At 43.1% G+C, this 21,521-nt stretch overlaps 1 protein-coding gene across 1 annotated transcript in view; it reads right to left on the bottom strand.

The window, feature by feature from the left end:
• Positions 1–21,521, bottom strand: part of LOXHD1 (lipoxygenase homology PLAT domains 1) — a 198,413-nt gene that overhangs the window by 143,913 nt on the left and 32,979 nt on the right. Inside the window, exons 9-12 of the mRNA XM_026713916.2 lie at positions 18,482–18,732; positions 17,581–17,716; positions 5,885–6,045; positions 2,713–2,799 (exon numbers count right to left, since the gene is read on the bottom strand). Coding sequence (XP_026569701.2) covers positions 2,713–2,799; positions 5,885–6,045; positions 17,581–17,716; positions 18,482–18,732 — 635 coding nt within the window. The remainder of the gene's footprint in view (positions 1–2,712; positions 2,800–5,884; positions 6,046–17,580; positions 17,717–18,481; positions 18,733–21,521) is intronic.

The raw sequence follows: 21,521 nt of genomic DNA, 5'->3' as shown, positions 1-21,521 counted from the left end.
AGTCTTTGGTATTTAAACTGTTTGCACTTCAGATATGTTTAAGAAGTTTATATCATCTGTCTAATAAATCAGGACTTCCTTTCTGTTGGCCCAGGCTATAAGCTCACATCTGGATAAACATGTAGGATTACACTGTAAAATGGTTAATCTCAAAACATTTAACTAGACAGCAGGTTCCATGCACTTAGAGCAGTGATGGCTAACCTTTTGGGGCTCCTGTGCCAAAAATTGTGCGCGCACTTGCACGCTCGTGTGCCAGCACCCAGAAGGCAATGCATGCCCCCTACATCCCCTATGAATGCATGCACAATCACACACCCCCACACTTACATGCACTGCATCTCACAGCTGATTTTTGGGCAGTTCGAGGCTTTTTTCAGCCTCCCTAACGCTTGAGGAAGGCTTCTGCAGGCTTCTACAAGCTTTGTAGGGCGAAATCTAGCCCCGTTTTGTCACTTCCTGTTTTTCCGAAAATACCGGAAGTGATGAAATGGGGCTAGATTTCAGCCTACAAAGCTTGTAGAAGCCTGCAGAAGCCTTCCTCAAGCCTTTGGGAGGCCAAAAAAGGCCGCAAACCAGCCAAAACTCAGCTGTGAGACATGCACATGTGCAATGAGGTAAGTTTGCCTGCAGCTCACAAGCCGGCACAAATGGCTCTGCGTGCCTTCTGTGGCACGCATGCCATAGGTTCACCATCATGAACTTAGAAGGATTATTTTTGGGTAAACATGCTTAAGACCAAGGTGAGGATGAATTTGCAAAACTTTGCGTCCTTATTAATAATATTCTGGATCAAGGAAGAAAAGAAGAATCTTACAGGTAAACGTCATCCTTTCCTTAGAGATGAAAGCAACAATAAAGAATTATACAATGGCTGAAGGGTTGGAACTGCCATGTTTCCCTGAAAATAAGACCTAGAGAATAAGCCCTAGCATGATTTTTCAGGTTGCTTGTAATATAAGTGAACCCCTGCAGTTGTTAAGTTAGCAACACGGTTGTTAATTGAATCTCCCACCAGCAAGATTGGCCAAAATGTACGGAAACCAATCACCTAATTGTTGGAAATGTTTGAAAGAACAGGGCACAATTACCATGTGCGGTGGTCCTGTAAAAAGGCTCAGGAGTTTTGGTATAAAATTTGGCTGTGATTAGAGGAAATTATGGGGCAAAAATAAATTACAAACCTGAGATGTTCTTATTGGGAATTATGGCACAGAAGTATAGTAAAGCTGACACCTACCTAATAATCCATGTAATTACAGCAGCAAGAATGATATTTGCCCAAAACTGGAAGGCTAGAGAAATTCCTAGGGAAGATGTGGTGATGGATAAGATATTATAATGCGCCGAAATCGATAGGTTGGCATTGGAACTAAGGGTAAAGACAAGTCAGAATACTATATAATATGAAAAAAAAAAAATACCACTGGAGGGAAATGAAAGGGAGTTCACAAAATTTAACTGAAAGGTAACAGAAAGGATTTAAAATGTATAAAGATTTAATGTATATATGTATATAAATGTACAAAATATTAGAGTACCTAACACAGTGGTGGCTAACCTTTTTGGGCTCCTGTGCCAAAAATTGTGCACGTGCTTGCATGCATCGCGCTCATGTGCCAGCACCCAGAAGGAAATGCGTGCCCCCCACACACACCTACGCATGCATGCACAATCCCCACCCATCCACCCCTGCCATCCCCTTAGCTGCACTGTGCCTCACAGCTTTTTCGGCCAGTTTGAGGCCTTTTTCGGCCTCCCAGAGGCTTGAAGAAGGCTTCTCCAGGCTTCTGCAGGCTTTGCAGGCTGAAAACTAGCCCCATTTTGTCATGTCCGGTATTTTTGGAAAAACCGGAAGTGACAAAACAGGGCTAGTTTTCGGCCTACAAAGCTTGCTGAAGCCTACAGAAGTTTTTCTCAAGCCTTTGGGAGGCCAAAAAAGGCCGCAAACCGGCCGAAAAATCAGCTGTGAGGTGCGCACATGCGCAGTGAGTTAAGTTTGCCTACAGCTCGCGTGCTGGCCCAAATGGCTCTGCGTGCCACCTGTGGCACGTGTGCCATAGGTTTGCCATCACGGACCTAACGTAACATGTAACAACAAAAACGTAGGTCAAAGAAGTCTACCACGTTCGATGTTTTTAAAGATTATATCTAATAAAAAAATTTTTTTTTTAAAAAAAGTGGCTTCCTCCTTGACTTTGCTTCTCAGACGTTCACAAAAGGGAACCACACGCAACCATCATAAATATGAGACAGCTGGCAAGCCTCTGAATTTTGATCGTGTGACCACAGGGAGGCTGCAAACGTAGCAAGTGTGGAAAAAATACGATCATAAGTCCTTTTTTTCAGTCCCGTTGTAACTCTGAATGGCCACCAAACGAACGGTTGTAAGTTGCAAGACTTATTTTTTGCAATATACCTCTTTGTCCCTTTTGCTGTTCTCGAGTGACATCTGTTCCCATTTGGGTAACTACCATCTTCAAACACAATGGGCAGAAATGGACAAGTATGTCCACTCCAATGGCTCAAAGTGGATAATCAAGATTAGAAATGATGTGCCAGAGCTTTCGAATGGCAAAAGTGGTCCTTAAGGGTGGAACATCTGCTAGCTCTTCCTGAATATCAACCCCGGGTCAGCGTTAGAGTCATCTGTGAGCTCTCAAAAGGCTATTAGTAAAGCATTTGTGCCACTCTTAGCGCTATTTTCCTTACCTTGTTGAGATGCCAGCCAGAAAAAGGACTCCGTTTCTCGTGCCATATCCGAACTTTGAATAACGTACCCAGATTCGGGAGCTCAATCTATACAAACAAGCATAACGGAATAACAAAGATGGAAGGGGGACCTTGGAGATCATCTAGTCCAACCCCCCCTGCACAAGCAGGAGATCCTATACTATTTCAGACCAATGGTTGTCGAATCCCTCCTTAAAATCCTCCAGTGTTGGAGCACCCAGAGCTTCTGAAGGCAACTTGTTCCATGGATTGATTGTTCTCGCTGTCAGGAAATCTCGCCTTAGTTTTAGGCTGGTTCTCTCCTTGATTAGTTTCATCCATTGCTTCTTGTCCTGCCTTCAGGTGCATACAACTCAGTGGTGGGATTCAAAAAAATTTACTACTGGTTCCTGGCTTGCTGGGCGTGGCTTGGTGGGCGTGGCAGGGATACTGTAAAATCTCCATTCCCTCCCCACCCCACTCACCTGCTTTCCAGCTCCGTTCTCCTCTGCAGGGCAACCAAAGAAGACCCAGCCGATCAGCTGGGACTCGGGAGGCAGAGAAGAAATGGGGGGCGGAGCCAGTAAGAGGTGGGATTTGCCGATTCTCCAAACTACTCAAAATTTCTACTACTGGTTCTCCAGAACTGGTCAGAACCTGTTGAATACCACCTCTGATACAACTTAATAATAGAGTTGGAAGGGTCCTTGGAAATCTTCTAATCCATCTTTCTGCTCCAGCATGGAATATACCATATCAGACAAATGGCTGTCCAATCTCTTCTTAAAACTTCTAGTGTTGGGGCACCCACAATTTCTGGAGACAAGCTGTTCTTCTGATTAATTGCTCTAAATATCAGGAAATTTCACCTTAGTTCTAGGACTAGCATGTATACCTCTTAATATGCCTTCAACTGAATGTAACTAATCATCTTAAAACATCCGATCATCTTATATCTTCTCATGTACCTATACGTTTTGTTTACTGTTTGTGCTAAACTATATAACGAGGTTCATAGAATTGTCCCTTGAAGCATAAATGACCGGGCTCAAGTTAACCTACTTGCCGAAAAATTTCAGAGTAACAGAGTTGGAAGGGACTTTGGAGGTCTTCTAGTCTAACCCCCTGCTCAGGCAGGAAACCCTATGCTATTTCAGACAAATGATTGTGCAACCTATTCTTAAAAACTTCCAGTGTTGGATCATCCACAACTTCTGTAGGCAAGTCATTCCATTGATTAATTGTTCTAAATGTCAGGAAATTTCTCTGTGATGACCCAGGGTGGGATATAAAATAAAAGCAGGTAGAAAAAACAGGTGAAGCCCCTTTTATTCCTTCAATTTGCTTCCAAGCTCCAAATTGCCTTAACTGGAGACAAAAAACTCCCACACAAGTAGTTACAAGAAGGAGGAAATGCAGTTTAAATTGTAAAGAGTAAACAACAATACAACAGGCAAGATAAGGGCTGGAAGATGTCCACAGGTATCAGAACACACACTGGGAAGGACGCCAAACACAGAGAGGAACCATAAACTAGAGATATTTCCATGCTTTGTTTCCAGCACTTGCCCGTACACTTGTCCATCCTCTTATTCAGTTGTCACAGCTGCAGCCCATGAAGAGGATCAAGGCCCTCTCCTTCCGAGTAGACCACTTCTTTCCCTTATCCTCTTCTCCCAGCGCGCCCTAGGATGGAGAGGGGACGGGCTTGGGTCCTCCTCTGACTGGTTGTCATGGAAAAAAGAGAAATACCTTACGGAGTGACTGGGCGGGGAAGAATCCAGTCAGCGATGTCGAGCATGCGGGCAATGTTGCACGTGCTCGATAAGAACTGACTGGGCGGGAAGGGGAGGGACAGGTGGAGAAGGGCAGGCCAGCCAGGGGCATGATTTGCTGGTTCTCCGAACTGCGCAGAATCATAACAACCGGTTCTATAGAACCGGTCTGAACCAGGAGAATCCCACCCCTGTTTTAAACGTGCTATATTTTTTATGACCTATTTCGGAGTTTCTCAACTTTGGCAGGTTTCAGATATGTGGACTTCAACTCCCAGAATTCCAGAGGTGGCTGTGGAATTCTGGGAATTGAAGTCCATATATCTTTTTTTTTTTTCAATTTTAAAACAAAACTTTACTGAAGTTCAAGGTATTAAAAAGTTTACAAAAAACCAAAATATTAAAAAGATTTACAAAAGTTTCTATGATAGAGGTTATGTCGACATGTTTCCATACCATTCCTTGGCAGTACATTAAATGCCATATATATGCATAGAATTTGACTGTTTTTTAAACATATTGTCTGTATTGATTCTCAATTCTTAATTTATGTTAATAAACAAAACTATATTGTCCTTTAAGATCACTGATTCACATATACAGATAAGGGAATATCAAATTTAGACTTAATATATGCATGCATGTCTAAAGAGAACATCTATAAAGACTATATGCTGTAATTCAGTATTCTGCGGATATAGCGGAAGGGAGGAGTCACATAGAAATCTTGAGCTTTCCCCAGGTTATCGATTTTTATTTTCTTATCATTCCATGTAATCAACATGCCTTCTGGGGTAATCCATCATTTTTATTTAGATGGTTAGCCAAGATTCGGTAGTCTTTTAGTTGTTTGTGTACTCTCCTTGGAATCTATTTTAATATGACTATTTCTTTTCCCTTGTAAGTTATTGGTTCTTTCCTGGTAATTTTATAAATGATGTCCCTTACTTTTCCATCTTGCAAATCTTATAAGGACCTCTCTAGGAAGTCTATGGCGTCTGGCATAGATGATATACACCCTATAGATATCATCCATTTCATTAATCATCTCTTGTCTGTCTCTTTGCAGGGCATCTGCCATCAATTCATATCTTAAAGCTGTCAAGGGTGAGGAGAACGGAGCTGGAAAGCAGGTTAGTGGAGTGGGGAGGGAATGGGGATTTTGCAGTATCCTTCCCCTGCCACGCCCACCAAGTCACACCCACCAAGCTACACCCACAGAGCCGGTAGTAAAAAAAAAAAAATTGAATACCACCACTGCTTTTGAACAGTCACTAAATGGACTGTTGTAAGTCGAGGACTACCTGTGCTGCATTCTAACCACTCCGTCAGCCTGTCGCAAGTAACAACATTTCCACTGAGGTTGAAGCAGAAATATAACACAAGAAAAACCATACCACGAATTTGTCAATTTGTCCAGCTTCAAAGTTGTCGGAGTTATTGTCTAATTTCATTTCATCAGATTTTCCTTTGTCACCGTAAACCTGGAGGAAGATGGGAGCATCTGTTCCAGCACCTTTAATGTCACTTGTCCAAATCCACAGAGACCAGGGATTTTCTGTCAAAAATGCATTAAGAAAAATTAGATACTTTTTTTTTTAAAAAGATGACCGGATTGGTGATTAAGGGCAAACCAATTTAAAAAGAAAGAGAAACTAGAAACAAATTGAGCAGCCATGCATTAACCCTATTGGATTTACAGTCAGAGGAACAGCTTTTCATTTAATAACTAAAATCACACAAATAATTGGAGTGGGGGTTTTTGTTCCCATGTTCTTCTGTTGACACAGATTGCACAGCACGCTGGGAATTTGGATCAGGCTTCCGAGCTTAGGTTTTGGTTCAGCATGATATCCTTTGGGGATAAGGAAGAGGAGCAGGGAAGGAGGAAGAGGAGGAGGAAGAGGAGGAGGCGGAGAGGGGGGAAGGAGAAGGAGGAAGAGGAGGAGGAGGAGAAGAGGAAAAGGAAGAAAAGAAGGAGGACAACTCTGTGGTTTCTTCCCCAAACTCCAAAAACTTTAACCTTAGACTGTCTACTATTGACCTCATCCGTTTCCTAAGAGGTTTGTAGGGGGTGTGCATAAGCGCCCCAACGTGCCTACCGTCCCTGTCTTACTGGGTTTTTTTTTATTTTTCTTATATGTATCCATGTATTCATAACTATGTTTTTACTTATACCAATTATCTTGTAAGCAATTGGCCAAACAAATAAAATAAATAAAAATAAATAAAAGAGGAGAAGAGGAGGAGAAAGAGGAGGAAGATGGAATACACTTATAAAGAAGAAGAACAAGAGGAAGAGGAAAGAAGAAGAGGAGGAAGAGGAAGAAGAGGAAGAGGAGGAGGAGGAAGAAGAAGAAGGGAGAAGGAGGAGGATGGAATGCACTTATAAAAAGTACAAGAGGAAGAAGAGGAAGAGGAGGGAGGAGGAAGAGGAAGAAGGAGGGAGAAGGAGGAGGATGGAATGCACTTATATAAAGTACAAGAGGAAGAAGAGGAAGAGGAAGAGGAGGAGGAAGAGGAAGAAGGAGGGAGAAGGAGAAGGGTGGAATGCACTTATAAAGAAGAAGAACAAGAAAAAGAAGAGGAAGAGGAAGAGGAAAAGAGGAGGAGGAGGAGGAATGCACTTATAAAGCTATTGACCACTAAGGTGATGTAGAATGTAGAATTCTTTATTGCCCAAGTGTGATTGGACACATGAGGAATTTGTCTTGATGTAAATACTCTCAGTATACATAAAGAAAAGGTACATTCGTTAAGAATCAAGAATCATAACGTACAACACTTAATGATAGCCATAGGGAACAATCAACAATCAAATCATACTAGGAAACAGTCAATATAAATCGTAAGGATACAAGCGACAAAGTTACAGTCCTACAATCACAAGTGGAAGGGGATGGGTGATAAGGAGTGATGAGAAGATTAACAGTAATAGTAGTGTACACTTTGTAAATAGTTGAACAGTGTTGAGGGAATTATTATTATTATTATTTTGTAAATTTTATTTGAGTTTTCACAAAAAAATACAAATAAAACACCTTTTTTGAAAGTATCATAATCCCGGGTTACATTTCTTCGTACAGACACAAATTCAATTTCATGCTCATTTTTATGTTCTATTCCATATCTTATTACTGTTTTACATTTTCTACATAGCTTCTCCCCTCTTTTAATTTTCTCAAGTTTATTTTAATTATCTCATCTCAATTCAAATCATTATATTTATACTTTTTGTCTGTCCTGTTTCAATTTCATATTATCTTTTCTCATTAAACAAAGTTTCTCCTGTAGTTGCTGATTGAAGTATGACACCTTTATATCTTTTAATTTTATCCATTTAACTCTTATTTAAGCTTCAATATATACCTTAAAGTTATAACATTCAATATAATATATAACTTCCATTCAGATTCTGCTTGGTGCATTCTTAAAATACACACTATATTCTTTTTAAAAAAAGATTATAAATATATGTAATTAAAACAACACATTCCATTCCAATTCAATTCTATCATTAATGTGAATATTCATTAAAATCTTATCTTCTTTAACATTACTTTTCAATTAAATATCATACCTCTATGAGAACAGTTATAAGCTTTCCATAATTAATTTCTCCCCCTTCACTTATATTTTATAAAACATTAACTAATGAAAATGTTCCCATCCCTTCCTAATTCAATTTTCTCATTTATTTTATTTCATTTATTTTATTAACAAACATTTCACTAGATTACAGTAACTATTTTATCCCTCATTTTAATCATACATTGTTTCCAATTTTCTAAAATTATTTCTACTACTAATATAACAATACAATCTTATGCACTTTTACAGAATCCCCTTTTCAGTTAAATTTTCACCCATTATCTCTAAATAGGCCCTGTTTCTCTATATCTTGTTTCTGTCCTTTGTAACTTCTTTTCCTTTCCTTCTTCCCTCTCTTCTTCTCTCACCCCTTTTTACCCCCTTGTATCTCTACCTCTATGACTCTCTTCTGTATTCCCCTCTTCTGTTGCTTTCCAATATTATAGTTATTTTTCGAAGTATTTTTCTTTTCTTTGGTTGTTTTTTTAAGTCTTAAATTCTCCATTCTCTTTCCCCCCTTTCCTTTTTCTTCCCCACATAGAATTACTTGTTCATTAAAGATGGCTTCTTCTTTGTCCAGTCTTCTTGTTTTGCAGACGTTTCTTGTTGTTTCTCATAGTTCCAAATCTCCATTTCTAAGAATTGAAAAACAAAGCCAAAAGAACCCCTCCCTTCTTGTGCATCTTCTTTGTACTTTTTAAGTTCCATTTTCAATTCATCCAGAAGTAGTGCCATTGTATAAATTTTTAAACAACCACCCGATTAATTTTAGTCATTCAAATGCAATAACCAAGAATCCAAAGATCACCAAGTAATCCAAATACATGCAAGCTGTTTCTTTTTGCTTCTTTTTTTTCACTTTCTCTTCCTGGGGTTCTACTATTTAGTTGCCAAGTTTCAGTTAAAATGTATCTTTTAGAAGTCTTGTTTTACTGTAGATTCCTTTTAATTCCAGGCAGTCTCCTCCCTTTTTTCCAGATCCTGCCCTTTTATTCTTTTTCTCTCCTTTCCTGCTTATAAAAATTTTTTAGCGTCCAGAAATCTTTATTATCCCTTTGACATTTTGTTTTATTTTCAATTTAATTGCCTGTTGATGTCAAAGCAGATTTTTTTTTCCGATTTCTTATTTAAGTCTCTTAGTAGTCAGGATAGGGAAACGGAGAGAAGAAGAAGGAAAAACCAAACCTTTCCCTTTTCACTTTCCTTCGCTGCTTCAGAATCTTCTTTGGGAACGATGTTATCTTTTTTTTAGTTTAAATTCCAGGGTACCTTAGTTGTTGCTTTTGCAATTTAACCCGGTCAGCCAAAACTTTCACTTCTTATCTTCCTCCTGCACATTCTTTTCCCATCGAGTTCTTCTTTGAGGTGGCCATTTCTGACCACCGCTGCAACCGCCTTCGGGAAAGGGAGTAATGGCCATCTGAGGAGGAGAGATGCGGCTCTCCTCAACCCTGCTGGCAGTCTCCCCACTCTTCACCACCTCTATGGGGAGGCTTAGCCCCGAAACCAGCCAGCTCGGGGCGCTCCAGGGGCGAGCCCAGACCGAAACCGCACATGATCACGGATTTCTGTCTGTCGCCGAAGAAGCTCAAACCGGAAGCCAGTCAGTGTTGAGGGAATTATTTGTTTAGCAGAATGATGACGTTCGTGGGAAAAAACTCTTCTTGTGTCTAGTTATTCTGGTGTGCAGTGCTCTATAGCATCGTTTTGAGGGTAGGAGTTGAAACAGTTTATGTCGAGGATGTGAGGGGCCTGTAAATATTTTCACAACCCTCTTTTTGACTCATGCAGTATGCAGGTCCTCAATTGAAGGCAGGTGGGTAGTAATTGTTTTTTCTGCAGTCCTAATTATCCTCTGAAGTCTGTGTCTGTCCTGTTGGGTTGCAGAACCAAACCAGACAGTTATAGAGGTGCAGATGATAGCTTGAGTAATTCCTCTGTAGAACTGTATCAGCAACTCCTTGGGCAGTTAGAGCTTTCTGAGTTGATGCAGAAAGAACATTCTTTGTTGTGCTTTTTTGATGATGTTTTTGATGTGAGGTGTCCATTTTAGGTCATGTGATATAGTAGAACCTAGAAATTTGAAGGTCTCTACTGTTGATACTGTGTTGTCTAGTATTGTAAGAGGTGGTAGTATAGGAGGGTTTCTTCTAAAGTCTACCACCATTTCTATGGTTTTGAGTGTGTTCAGTTCCAGATTGTTCCGGTTACACCACGAGGCAAATTGTATAACCTCCTGTCTGTATGCAGATTCATCGTCTCGAATGAGACCAATCACTGTTCTGTCATCAGCAAACTTCAGTATTTCAACAGATGGGTCATTTGAGATGCAGTCATTGGTATATAGGGAGAAGAGAAGTGGAGATAGCACACAGCCTTGGGCGGCTCCTGTGCTGATTGTACAGGTATTGGATGTGATTCCGCCTAGCTTCACCTGCTGCTTCCTGTCTGTTAGGAAGCTTATGATCCACTTACAAATGTGTTCAGGTACTGCTAGTTGGTTTAATTTACTTAGAAGAGTGTCTGGAATGATGGTGTTGAATGCTGAACTGAAGTCTACAAAGAGGACCCTTGCGTAGGTATTTGGAGATTCAAGGTGTTGTAGGATGTAATGCAGAGCCGTGTTAACAGCATCATCTGTCAATCTATTTGCTCAGTATGCAAACTGCATGGGATCTAACAGTGGATCCGTGATGGTTTTCAGATGGGACAGCACAAGCCTTTCAAAGATTTTCATAACTACAGATGTTAGAGCAACTGGTCTGTAGTCATTCAGTTCCTTGATGGAGGGCTTCTTTGGCACTGGGATGATGGTAGAACATTTGAAGCAGGAAGGAACACAGCACATCTCTAGTGATCTATTGAAGGTTCGGGTAAAGATGTGGGCCAATTGGTCAGCACAGATTTTTAAGCAAGAAGGAGTTATCTTGTCTGGCCCTGGTGCTTTTCCTGGCTTCTGTCTGTGTAATAGATCTTGCACTTCTTTTTCTGTGATCACCAGAGATTGTGAGCCCAATGGATTGGGGCCAGTTGTAGGAGGCTTGGCTGTTGTTGGTGTGTTTGAGATGTGGGTTGTGGAGATAGGTGGTTGTAGTTTCTTTTCAAACCTGCAGTAAAACACATTCAGGTCATCTGCTAGTTGTTGATTTCCTTCTGCCTGGGAAGGAGGTTTGCTGAAGCCGGTGATGTTTTTAAGAGTTGTGCACATGTTTGCTGGTTCATTTGTTGAGAATTGATTCTTTAACTTTTCAGAGTAGCTTCTTTTTGCTGCTCTGATCTCTCTTGTTAATATGTTTCTGGCCTGGTTGCATAGCATTCTGTCACCTTTTCTGTAGGCTTCCTCTTTGGAACGACGTAGCTGCTTAAGTTTAGATGTGAACCAAGGTTTATTGTTACTATATATTTGCAGGTTCCTTGTTGGTACACAGAAGTCTTCGCAGAAGCTAACATATGATGTTACAGTATCTGTGAGCTCATCTAGGTCTGCAGAGGCATCTTCAAAAGGTGAAGGTTTCCCCGGTCCAGTCGTGTCAAGCGCTGCTGATCTTCTTTCTATAGCTGTTATTTGCTGGTTCCTTATTTCCAGAGCTTCCTTGATCTCCCTTGTTTTCAAGTGCTATTTCTTGATTGGCTCTTCTTTGGTCTTCGCTTCTCTTCTTTCTTCTGTTCTACCTGACTTGCATCTGATCTCATCTTGCTAATCTTATTATCCAGCCTTTGAGTGATGCACTGTTTGGTGTTTTTTCCTCCCCTTCTTTGTAGATTTTGTATCCTGGGTATTAATATTTTTATTATCTCCTAAAATAAAGCTTGTCATTACTTTTCTTTCATGCAAGGATCAGCCTCAGAAATGTTTTCTTATGCTTTTAAACGTTAGTCTCTCTCTCTCCCTCGCTCTCTCTCTCTCTGTCCCTCCTTCCCTCCCTCTCCCCCCTCTCTCTCCCTCCCTCCCCTCTCTCTCCCTCCCTCCCTCTCTCCCTCCCTCTCTCTCTCCCTCCTTCCCTCCCTCTCTCTCTCCTTCTCTCCCTCTCTCTCTCTTTCCCTCTCTCTCTCCCTCCCTCTCTCTCTCCTTCTCTCCCTCTCTCTCTCTTTCCCTCTCTCCCTCCCTCCACGCATTCATTCTGCCACATAAATCTATCTGCCTTTCAACAGATGTATCTGCTCCCAAATGTCAGCTAGAAGATTAAGTCAGTCTCTAAGCTGCACCTTCTCCCTCTGTGTTTCTGTACACGGAGTCCTTTTGTTCTGGACTTCTCTCTCCAGTCTGAAGGGAGGAAAATGTGATTTAATTGTTGGGAAATGTTTGAGATAACCTTAACCGAAACACTCCTGTTTGCTCACTGGTGTCCGCAATTAATCAGTGGAACCACTTTCCTCCAGAAGTTGTGGTTGCTCCAACACTGGAGGTTTTTCAGAAGAGGTTGGACGGCTACTTGTCTGGAATGGTATAGGGCTGTGATGGTGAACCTATGGCAGCATGCCAGATGTGGCACACAAGAGCGATTTCTGCTGGAATGCTAGCCGTTGCCTGGAACTGATCCACTGTGCATGCGCGTTCATCCCCCGCCAACTGATTGTCAGGTATTGTTCTGACCCAAACCTTGTTCCAAGGAAACAGACACAAAATGGAGGTAACAACAAAACCTTTTCATGATTCTTTACGAATTCCGCTCCTTCACGGTTAAAAGGCTGTTTCAAACGAATAGCCTCTGATAAGAATGAGCCTTGCCAAGGTTGTGCAAGGCTGCCAAGAACACTCGATAAAGTTGCCAAGAAATATTTCAAACACAAAGAGTCTCCAAACACAAACTAAGAGGGTCCGAAGGCTTGAGAGCAAAAACTTCTTTGCTTCCTGCAAAGAACTCCGGATTCTCAGCTGAATCCAAACCCTGGCTGGCCCCGCCCACCCCACCCCTCCCAGGATTCCCCGCACAGCCCGTTTTGGATTCCAGGTAAGTGTGGAGGCTCAGGGAAGGCGAAAAATGGGCCTCCCGGAAGTTCCAAAAGACCGAAAACAGGCCCATTTCCAGCCTCTGAAGAGCCTCCAGAGTCCGGGGTGGCCATTTTTGCCCTCCTGGTGGCTCGAGGAAAGCCTCCGGAGCCTGGGGAGGGTGAAAACAGGTCCCCCCCAATGCCTGTTTTCATTCCCAGGCCAGGATGGTGCAGGAGGACAACTAGGCCATGCCCACTATGGCTACGCCCACTCAGCAACCGGGCAGAGAGAACTGGTGGCTAAATTTTTTGATGCCCACCCCTGCTCCAAGGTCCCTTTCGATTCTGTTATGTCATATTTAGCACGGCACATCTAGTGAGAGAAAAACGAAGCCCTCTGGAGGACTCTATGCCACATGTTAAATAAGTAAATAAATAAATCAGCCACTTTTAAAAATACGATCAAGGGGAGATGAAAAGCTACAGCATTCTCCCCCCATCTTCCTGGGTTCTGAATCAGGCATAAAAATACCTTTCTAAGACCTTCCTTCCAACCTGAAGCCCTCAGCTGTTTATCTTACCACCTTAACAGACAACGGAGTTCTTTCAATGGACTTGCACGAGTGAAGCGGGAGATTAGAGTTCCGCTAATCTAAAATTATCCTGCGCAGATTAGACCTTTAACAGAATGTTAAAATACGTGGATAAACAAACGTTTTGTTCCTCCGAAAGGAATGGGTGTCACAAAAAAAGAAGCAGATTTAGATGGTTTGATCCCAGCAGATCCACGGTAAGAAGGACAATCGCGAGAATAAGACGATACGGTTAACATTGATCTTTCCCTGGGTGAGAATGCAATTTGTTTTTTGCAGTGTATGATGGTATTCTGTGTTTTTGGCTTCTTCTTTTTTTTTTTCAAAGTGTTGCACATAAATCTAAGCCCTGCAGTTACTGGAGTGTGACCTTCTCTTTAGAACAGGATTTTCCCTTGTGCAGGGTTTTGTGGTCATTTGAAGAAGAGCTGCAAAGGGGAAGCAGCCTTAGAAAGACTCTTATCCCATGATGTGGTTTGCTGGCAGCTGGTGCAGATGGCAGTGGAATTGAACAGTGGGGAAGACTGGGGACCAGTCCGGGAATCTGGGGAGGACTCAGATGAGGGTCCTGCATCCGATGCAGAGATGGGGCCAGGACCATCTGAAAATGGGCTCCTCGGCCTCTGGAGCCTTCGCAGTCTGGCAACAGCGAGGCCGAGGACCCAGGGGAGCTTGTTCCCAGTGTGCGCGTGCACAGAGCTGCTAGAAGGCGAGAGCAGCTGAAACAAAAGGGGCGACTCGGGAGTAAGGCTGGGAGGTGACTGCCCCTTCCCGTCAGGTATAAAGGACAGGCCAAGATGACGAAACCTTTGCAGGAAGCAAAGTCGTTCGTTCAGTTCAGATTCATTCTTGAAGCTCTTTGTACTTCGGCTGTTTTTTGTTCTAGTTCATTAGACACTTCTGTTCTTGGCAGCATTTCACAGGCAAGAAAGGTGGGTGCTTATCTCAAGGGACTGTTTGAGATTCATTACTGGCTGGGAATGAAAATAATTCCCAGCATTGCAATAAAACAAGACTTGTTTTTAAAATAAGCGTGTGCATAATTACGGCTTCGGAAGCCTTGGTCAGAACATCCCAGGAGTGTCAAACTCAAGGCCCGCAAGGCTGGATCCAGCTTATGGGGTGCTTAGATCTGGCCCGTGAGAAACAATGGTGCCTGTGCCAGCAAAAACAGACCAGAGGAGGCCAAGCTCGGGCAGGCCGTGCATGGCTTCCCAAACTCCGTTTTTCGCTGGCAGAGCTGCAGGAGGCCGTTGTGGCCAAAAACGGAGCCTGGGTGGGCCATTGCAGCCGAAAACAGAGCCTCAATGAGTGATGTCAACCTGGCCATGCCCCCCCTGGCCATGCCCCCCGACAAGGTCAAACACAGCCCTCAATGAAATTGAGTTTGACACCCCTGCCGCATCCTATGTCATCCTCACCTAAAAAAAATAAGAAATGTTAAGTCCAGACATGATGTTAAACATCTGCAAGAGGTGTGATGACTCAGTGGTTATAGACGTTGAGATCATCAGCTGGAAAGCTGACAGCCAGGGTTTGAGACCCAAGCGCCACGTGACAGGGTGAGCTCCCGTTACTTGTCTCAGCTCCCACCCGTAAGGATGCACATATGAGAAGATAAATAGGTATCTCATTGGTGGGAAGGTAACAGCGTTACAACAATGAGACTGTCTTCCATTGAGAACCTGTATAATGCACAAGCCAGAAAGGGGGCTGTGAAAATTTCTACAGACCCCTCACATCCTGGACATAAATTGTTTCAATTTTTTCCTTCAAGGTGATGCTATAGGGCATTGCATGCAAAAACAACCACGGGTTTTTTCCCTCCATGCTATCACTCTGCTAAACAACTAATTCCCACAACACTATATTTGTCCTAGGATATCAAACCACCTAGTAAGGCTGTATCACCTATTACCCTTCTCCTTTTCTCCTCTTTCCTATTACCTACCATAGCTTGTTATGACTCCAATCGTTGTTCGTAGCTCATGATTTGTGTTGATTGACTGTTTAATACCCTATTACTATAATTGAGTTTGTATCTTATGACTCATTCCACTTCCAATTCCACTTCTGCTTCTCCTCCTCCTCCTCCTTCTCTTCTTCTTCTTCTTCTTCTTCTTCTTCTTCTTCTTCTTCTTCTTCTTCTTCTTCTTCTTCTTCTTCTTCTTCTTCTTCTTCTTCTTCTTCTTCTTCTTCTTCTTTCTTCTTCTTCTCCTTCTTTTTCTTCTGCTTCTTCTTCTCCACTTCTGCTTCCTCTCCTCCTCCTCCTCCTTCTCCTTCTCTTTTACCTCCTCCTCTTCTTCTTCTTCTCCTCCTCCTCCTCCTCTCCTCCTCCTCCTTCTGCTTCTCCACTTCTGCTTCCTCTCTTCCTCCTCCTCCTCCTCCTTCTTCCCTCAGCATAGAGTCATGCTGGCTACATGATCCCCGAAAGGTCTTCGGCATCAATGCTGTCTCCATCAGCTAAGAAGGGAAATGAGCACTGCCCCCAAGAGTCAGACACGACCGGACAGGGAGAAACTTTACCTTAACCCTCATCTTTCCTAAACAATTAGAAATGTTAAGTCCAGATGTAATGTTAAAACCCCAATATAAATCTGCCACCGTTTCATTGTGTACTCACAACCGAGAATAAAATGGATCGGACCTCTGCATCTAGGAAAAAGAAAACTGTACAAATGCTACCCAAGAGCAGAAGTCCTCGACTTACAACCATTTGCTTAGTGAATGTTTGAAGTTACAATGGCACTGGAAAAATCGACTTTATGACTTTTTTTTCAGACTTAGAGCTTTGTTGCATCCTCATGGTCACTTGACCAAAATTTGGCCGCTTGGCAACCGGCATGTATTTAGGAGGGTTGTGCTGTCCCAGGGTTAAGTCGGCTTTGGACAAGTAAAGTTGACAGGGGAAGATGGATTCACCTAATGACCGAAAAATTCATTTAACGACTGCAGTTATTTGCAAAATGACTACCACAGGAAAGGTCATCAAATGGGGCAAAACTCACTTAACATCCATCTCACTTATCAATGAAAAAAACTGATGGGGAGAGATGGATTTATTTAATGACTGAAGGATTCACTTAATGACTGCGGTTATTTGCTAGATGACTGCAGCAGGAAAGGTCATAAAATAGGGCAAAACTCACTTAACATCCATCTCACTTAACCATGAAAAAAACTGATGGGGAGAGATGAATTCATTTAATGACTGAATGATTCACTTAACGACTGCAGTTATTTGCTAGATGACTGCAGCAGGGAAGGTCATCAAACGGGGCAAAGCTCACTTAACATCCAACTCACTTAATGAAAAAAACTGATGGGGAGAGATGGATTCATTTCATGACTGAATGGTTCACTTAACGACTGCGGTTATTTGCTAGAGGACTGCAGCAGGAAAGGTCATCAAATGGGGCAAAGCTCACTTAACATCCATCTCACTTAACCATGAAAAAAACTGATGGGGAGAGATGGATTTATTTAATGACTGAAGGATTCACTTAACGACTGCGGTTATTTGCTAGATGACTGCAGCAGGAAAGGTCATAAAATAGGGCAAAACTCACTTAACATCCATCTCACTTAACCATGAAAAAAACTGATGGGGAGAGATGAATTCATTTCATGACTGAATGATTCACTTAACGACTGCGGTTATTTGCTAGATGACTGCAGCAGGGAAGGTCATCAAACGGGGCAAAGCTCACTTAACATCCAGCACACTTAATGAAAAAACCTGATGGGGAGAGATGAATTCATTTAATGACTGAATGATTCACTTAACAACTGCGGTTATTTGCTAGAGGACTGCAGCAGGAAAGGTCATCAAATGGGGCAAAGCTCACTTAAACATCTGTCTCACCTAACAATGGAAAAATTGGGCTCAGTGGCGGTCCTAAGTCGAAGGACTCCCTGTATTTATTAAGAAATGGAAGGCAAGACTTATTCCCCCCACCCACCCCATGTGTATTTACTTTTCAGTCTTTTCTGACGCAGGGAGACCATTTCGTAGAGTTCACGCTCCACCAGGCCGTCCATTTCGTTCTCATCCAGCCACTTCCCACAGGGGAAGGTCTGTTCGATTCCGGTAAATGGACAGTACACCACAACCTGGCAGAGGGAGATAACACGAACGATTCCACTTAGTTCATATTCAACTCAGCCTGCGCCCTTTGCCCAGCCTGGCACCCTCCGAAGGCATACAGCAATCTGTCCTGACCCAGCTCCCCAAACACGGCAAACCCTCTGACGTGAACCCCAAAGATGCCTTTAATTAGGAGTGCTGATAAGTCCATCCGTCCAGAAGATCAATGGTCATCTGCCACATCTATTCATCTCCACCCGCCCCTGTGTTAGGAATAACAAGGTTACCTAACGTAGTTTGGGTAAAATAATATATATAAACTATGATAGTAAGTTTAAGTGTGCGTCACTTTAAACTGCAAAGCATGTAATTTTGGGTGCAGTGTGAAACCGCCATAAGAGGGAGCAAGAGAACCTGCTGGCTTGCTGACGATTGCTGGTTTGATGGATTGATGATTTGCTAACTGCGTGTTCCCTGCTACTGAGTTGTTTCTTGTCCTTCCCTCAAGTTGTTCTGGAGAATAATTTGACCTCGTCTTCTTTGTGGCAGTCCCTCAAATACTGGAATACTATCATATCACCCTAATTCTTCTTTTCTTTAGACTAGCCAAACCGATATCCTGCAGCCGTTCTTCCTCTCTTTCAAACGTTCAAGTCTGATTTCATAATTGAAATCAGAGTTTTCCATTTATATATATATATATGCTGTCCCAGGTCATCCTGATCAGGTTGCCAATGGGATAAAAAAAAGCTTGAACAGCTGTTCAGCAACACCTTAGGACACGTCCTTACCTTCTCGCAGTACCAGCCGCAACTGATGCCAGCGTTATCGTGCCCGATGGAGATGCGACTTAAGGGGCTAAGGAGAGCCGCAATTTCGACACTGAAAAGGTCGGTCCTGCTCCGTTCAAACTTCCCTCCTTCCAGAAAAATCTTCCCGCTGTTTTTCAGCCCTTTGGAGCCATGCATGACAATATGAATTTTGGAGTTGGTTCCTGCCCCTCTGATGTCCCCTGTGACCACTGCCACGTTGTAAACAATGCCTGAGAGGGTGATAAGGGAGTTAGAGAAGCAGAATGCAAAATGCAGTTACCACAACGATCTTAATAATGGCGGGCTTATTACTAATCCTAATGACTGTTTCCATCATTTTCAAGGTACAGATACCGCAGGGGAACTATGGCCCCTTTATGACTTGTGGACTTCAACTCCCAGAATTCCTGAGCCAATTCTGGGAGTTGGGAGTCCACAGGTCATAAAGGGGCCACAGTTCCCCACCCCTGACTAGTTTTAAAGGAGACATGGAGAAACATGTTTTTAAAGGCAGAAAGCAACCTCAACAGCCTCCAGCAGATGCCTGAACTCTTTAGAGAAGGAACTAAATTGTGCCCATTAAGAAATCCAGGCCAATCTATTAATAAACAAACCATCTTCAGCTCCAGATGATGAGATTAAGAAAGACAGGAGATGGACTTTAGGTATGGGTGGGATTCAACCGGTGCTCCTATCAGCTTGGTGTCATTTTGACTTGGTGACCGGGTTGGGGGCATGGCCAGCCAGAAGTTACTCCCGGTTCAGTGACCCACGCCAAATCCTTGCTACCGGCTCTCCTGAAGTAGTGCGAACCGGCTGAATACCTCCGCTTCTCTGAACCCAGGAAGGCCCCAAAATGAAGAGTGGACGGGTGCTGCGCGCCCCTCCTATGCTCCGTTTTTTCCTTCCTGAGCCCCAGGGGGGCCTTCGGGGAGCAAAAACGCCCCCCAGAGGCTCCCCTGAGGCTGGGAAGGCCCAAAAAACAGGGTGGGGGGGTAAACGTGGTGCTGCAAAAAAAGCCACACCCACCCAATCACATGACCATGCCCACCTAGTCACGCCCACAGAACAGGTAGTAAAAAAATTTGAATCTCACCACTGATCACATCCCATCCCTTGTGTGCCCAAACACTCTTGTCCAACAAAGAATTCTCTTCTTTTCTCTTCTTCTCTTCTCTTCTCTTCTCTTCTCTTCTCTTCTCTTCTCTTCTCTTCTCTTCTCTTCTCCTCTCTTCCTCTTCTCCCCTCCTCTATATTCTATATTCTATATTCTATATTCTATATTCTATATTCTATATTCTATATTCTATATTCTATATTCTATATTCTATATTCTATATTCTATATTCCATATTCCATATTCCATTCCATTCTTTTGGAAAACTTCAGCAGATATCTTTCAACCCTGACAGTTTAAATATCTTTCAATACAAGAGTCTGCAAAAGGAGCAAAGGCTAAGCAGAAATTCAGTGAGAATTTTTATCAGAGAAATGTTGGGTTTATTTATGGTGATAAGTCGAGGACTACCTGTATTGGGATCTGCAGGAGCAAGAGAACTTCTACAAAGTCACAGCATGAAGACACCTCTGGTTCCAAGCCCAAATTCCATCGCGCAAAACGACTGAGGAAAATTTTCCCACCCCGTCAAAATAATTGCCGAGATAAATTAATTGAGCCACCTTCAAAAGGGCAACTACGCCAACGGAGGCTTGGCAATCGGCTGGCAGAAATCCTGGATGGCACTCAACTTCCCAGCATGCCTGCTGTTAGCCCAGATGCTTCAGAGTTCTGCATTCTCCCCCATTTCCTCCCCCCGCCCCTATTAGCGCCTTGGCATGGTTTGGATCAGAGTTCCCCCAGAGAAGCCCAAGGATGCTTTTTGACAAGGACAACTTCTGATTTTGCAACTTGGATTGGGAAGGAGAACCTCCGCTCACTCTTGGGCATCTGACTTGCAGGATAGAATGACCCAACTTGGCAAACACAAGACGTTAAAGCCAACAAAACAAAACAGCAAAGCCACCGTCCTGTTTCCTGCAGTGTTTTGCTGTTGTTTTTCCTTCCCCTCTCTCTGTCTGTTGCTCTTCTTTTAATTGGAGGGAAGAGAGTTGGCTTTTGAAATTTCCTTCAAAGGAGAAGAAAATCTCTGTGCAATTCTCAATGGGTGGAAAGGACAAAGAGTTGGCCAAATGGTAAAATATGAATGTCCCAACTCTCTCTGTGAAATTATTTCTGCAGAAGTTTGGAACCTCTGTGGATTCGTCTGGTTTATTTAAACCTCAAAAGAAGAGATCAAGAAGGATCTTCTCCAAGAGTTCAGTTCTTCAGTCAGTTCTTCGTGACTATAAGTTAGGGGTCTCAAATTCAAGGCCTGCAGGCTGGATCCAGCCCACAGAATACTTAGATCTGGCTCACAGGGCCACCCTGGAAACAGCAAAGGACTGGCCCACGGTGCCTGTGTCAGGTAATAGCATTCCTCGGTGGCGCAGTGGTTAGAGTGCAGCACTGCAAGCTACTCCTACTGCAGTTCAAATCCCACCAGGCTCAAAGTTGACTCAGCCTTCCATCCTCCCGAGGTGTGTAAAATGAGGACCCAGATTGTTGGGGGCAAGAGGTTGACTCTGTAAACCACTTAGAGAGGACTGGAAAGCACTGTGATGCGGTATATAAGTCTAAGTGCTATTGCTATAGTGCTATTGCTATTCTGTATGCCTCGGCGTATAGTCATATGCTGGCTACATGACCATGGATGTGTCTTCGGACAATGCTGGCTCCCTCAGCTAGGAAACAGAGGTAGCACGGACCCCTAGAGTTGGACACCACTGTACAGGAGAAACCTTTTTTGTTCTAGGACCGTGATGATGAACCTATGGCATGCGTGCTGAAAGTGGCACACAGAGCCATCTCTGCCGGCACATGAGCAGTCGCCCCAGATCAGGTCCACTGCGCATGCGTGCATGCCTCCCACCAGGCAGCTGATTGTTGGGTATCTCCCACGCATGCGGGGGGTGACACACA

Source organism: Pseudonaja textilis, chromosome 2, assembly GCF_049901715.1.
Source record: "Pseudonaja textilis isolate UNSWEBS1 chromosome 2, rPseTex1.2, whole genome shotgun sequence".
Lineage (NCBI taxonomy): Eukaryota > Metazoa > Chordata > Lepidosauria > Squamata > Elapidae > Pseudonaja > Pseudonaja textilis.
Note: the sequence above shows the minus strand (reverse complement) of the source record. Positions and strands in the feature narration are given on the sequence as shown.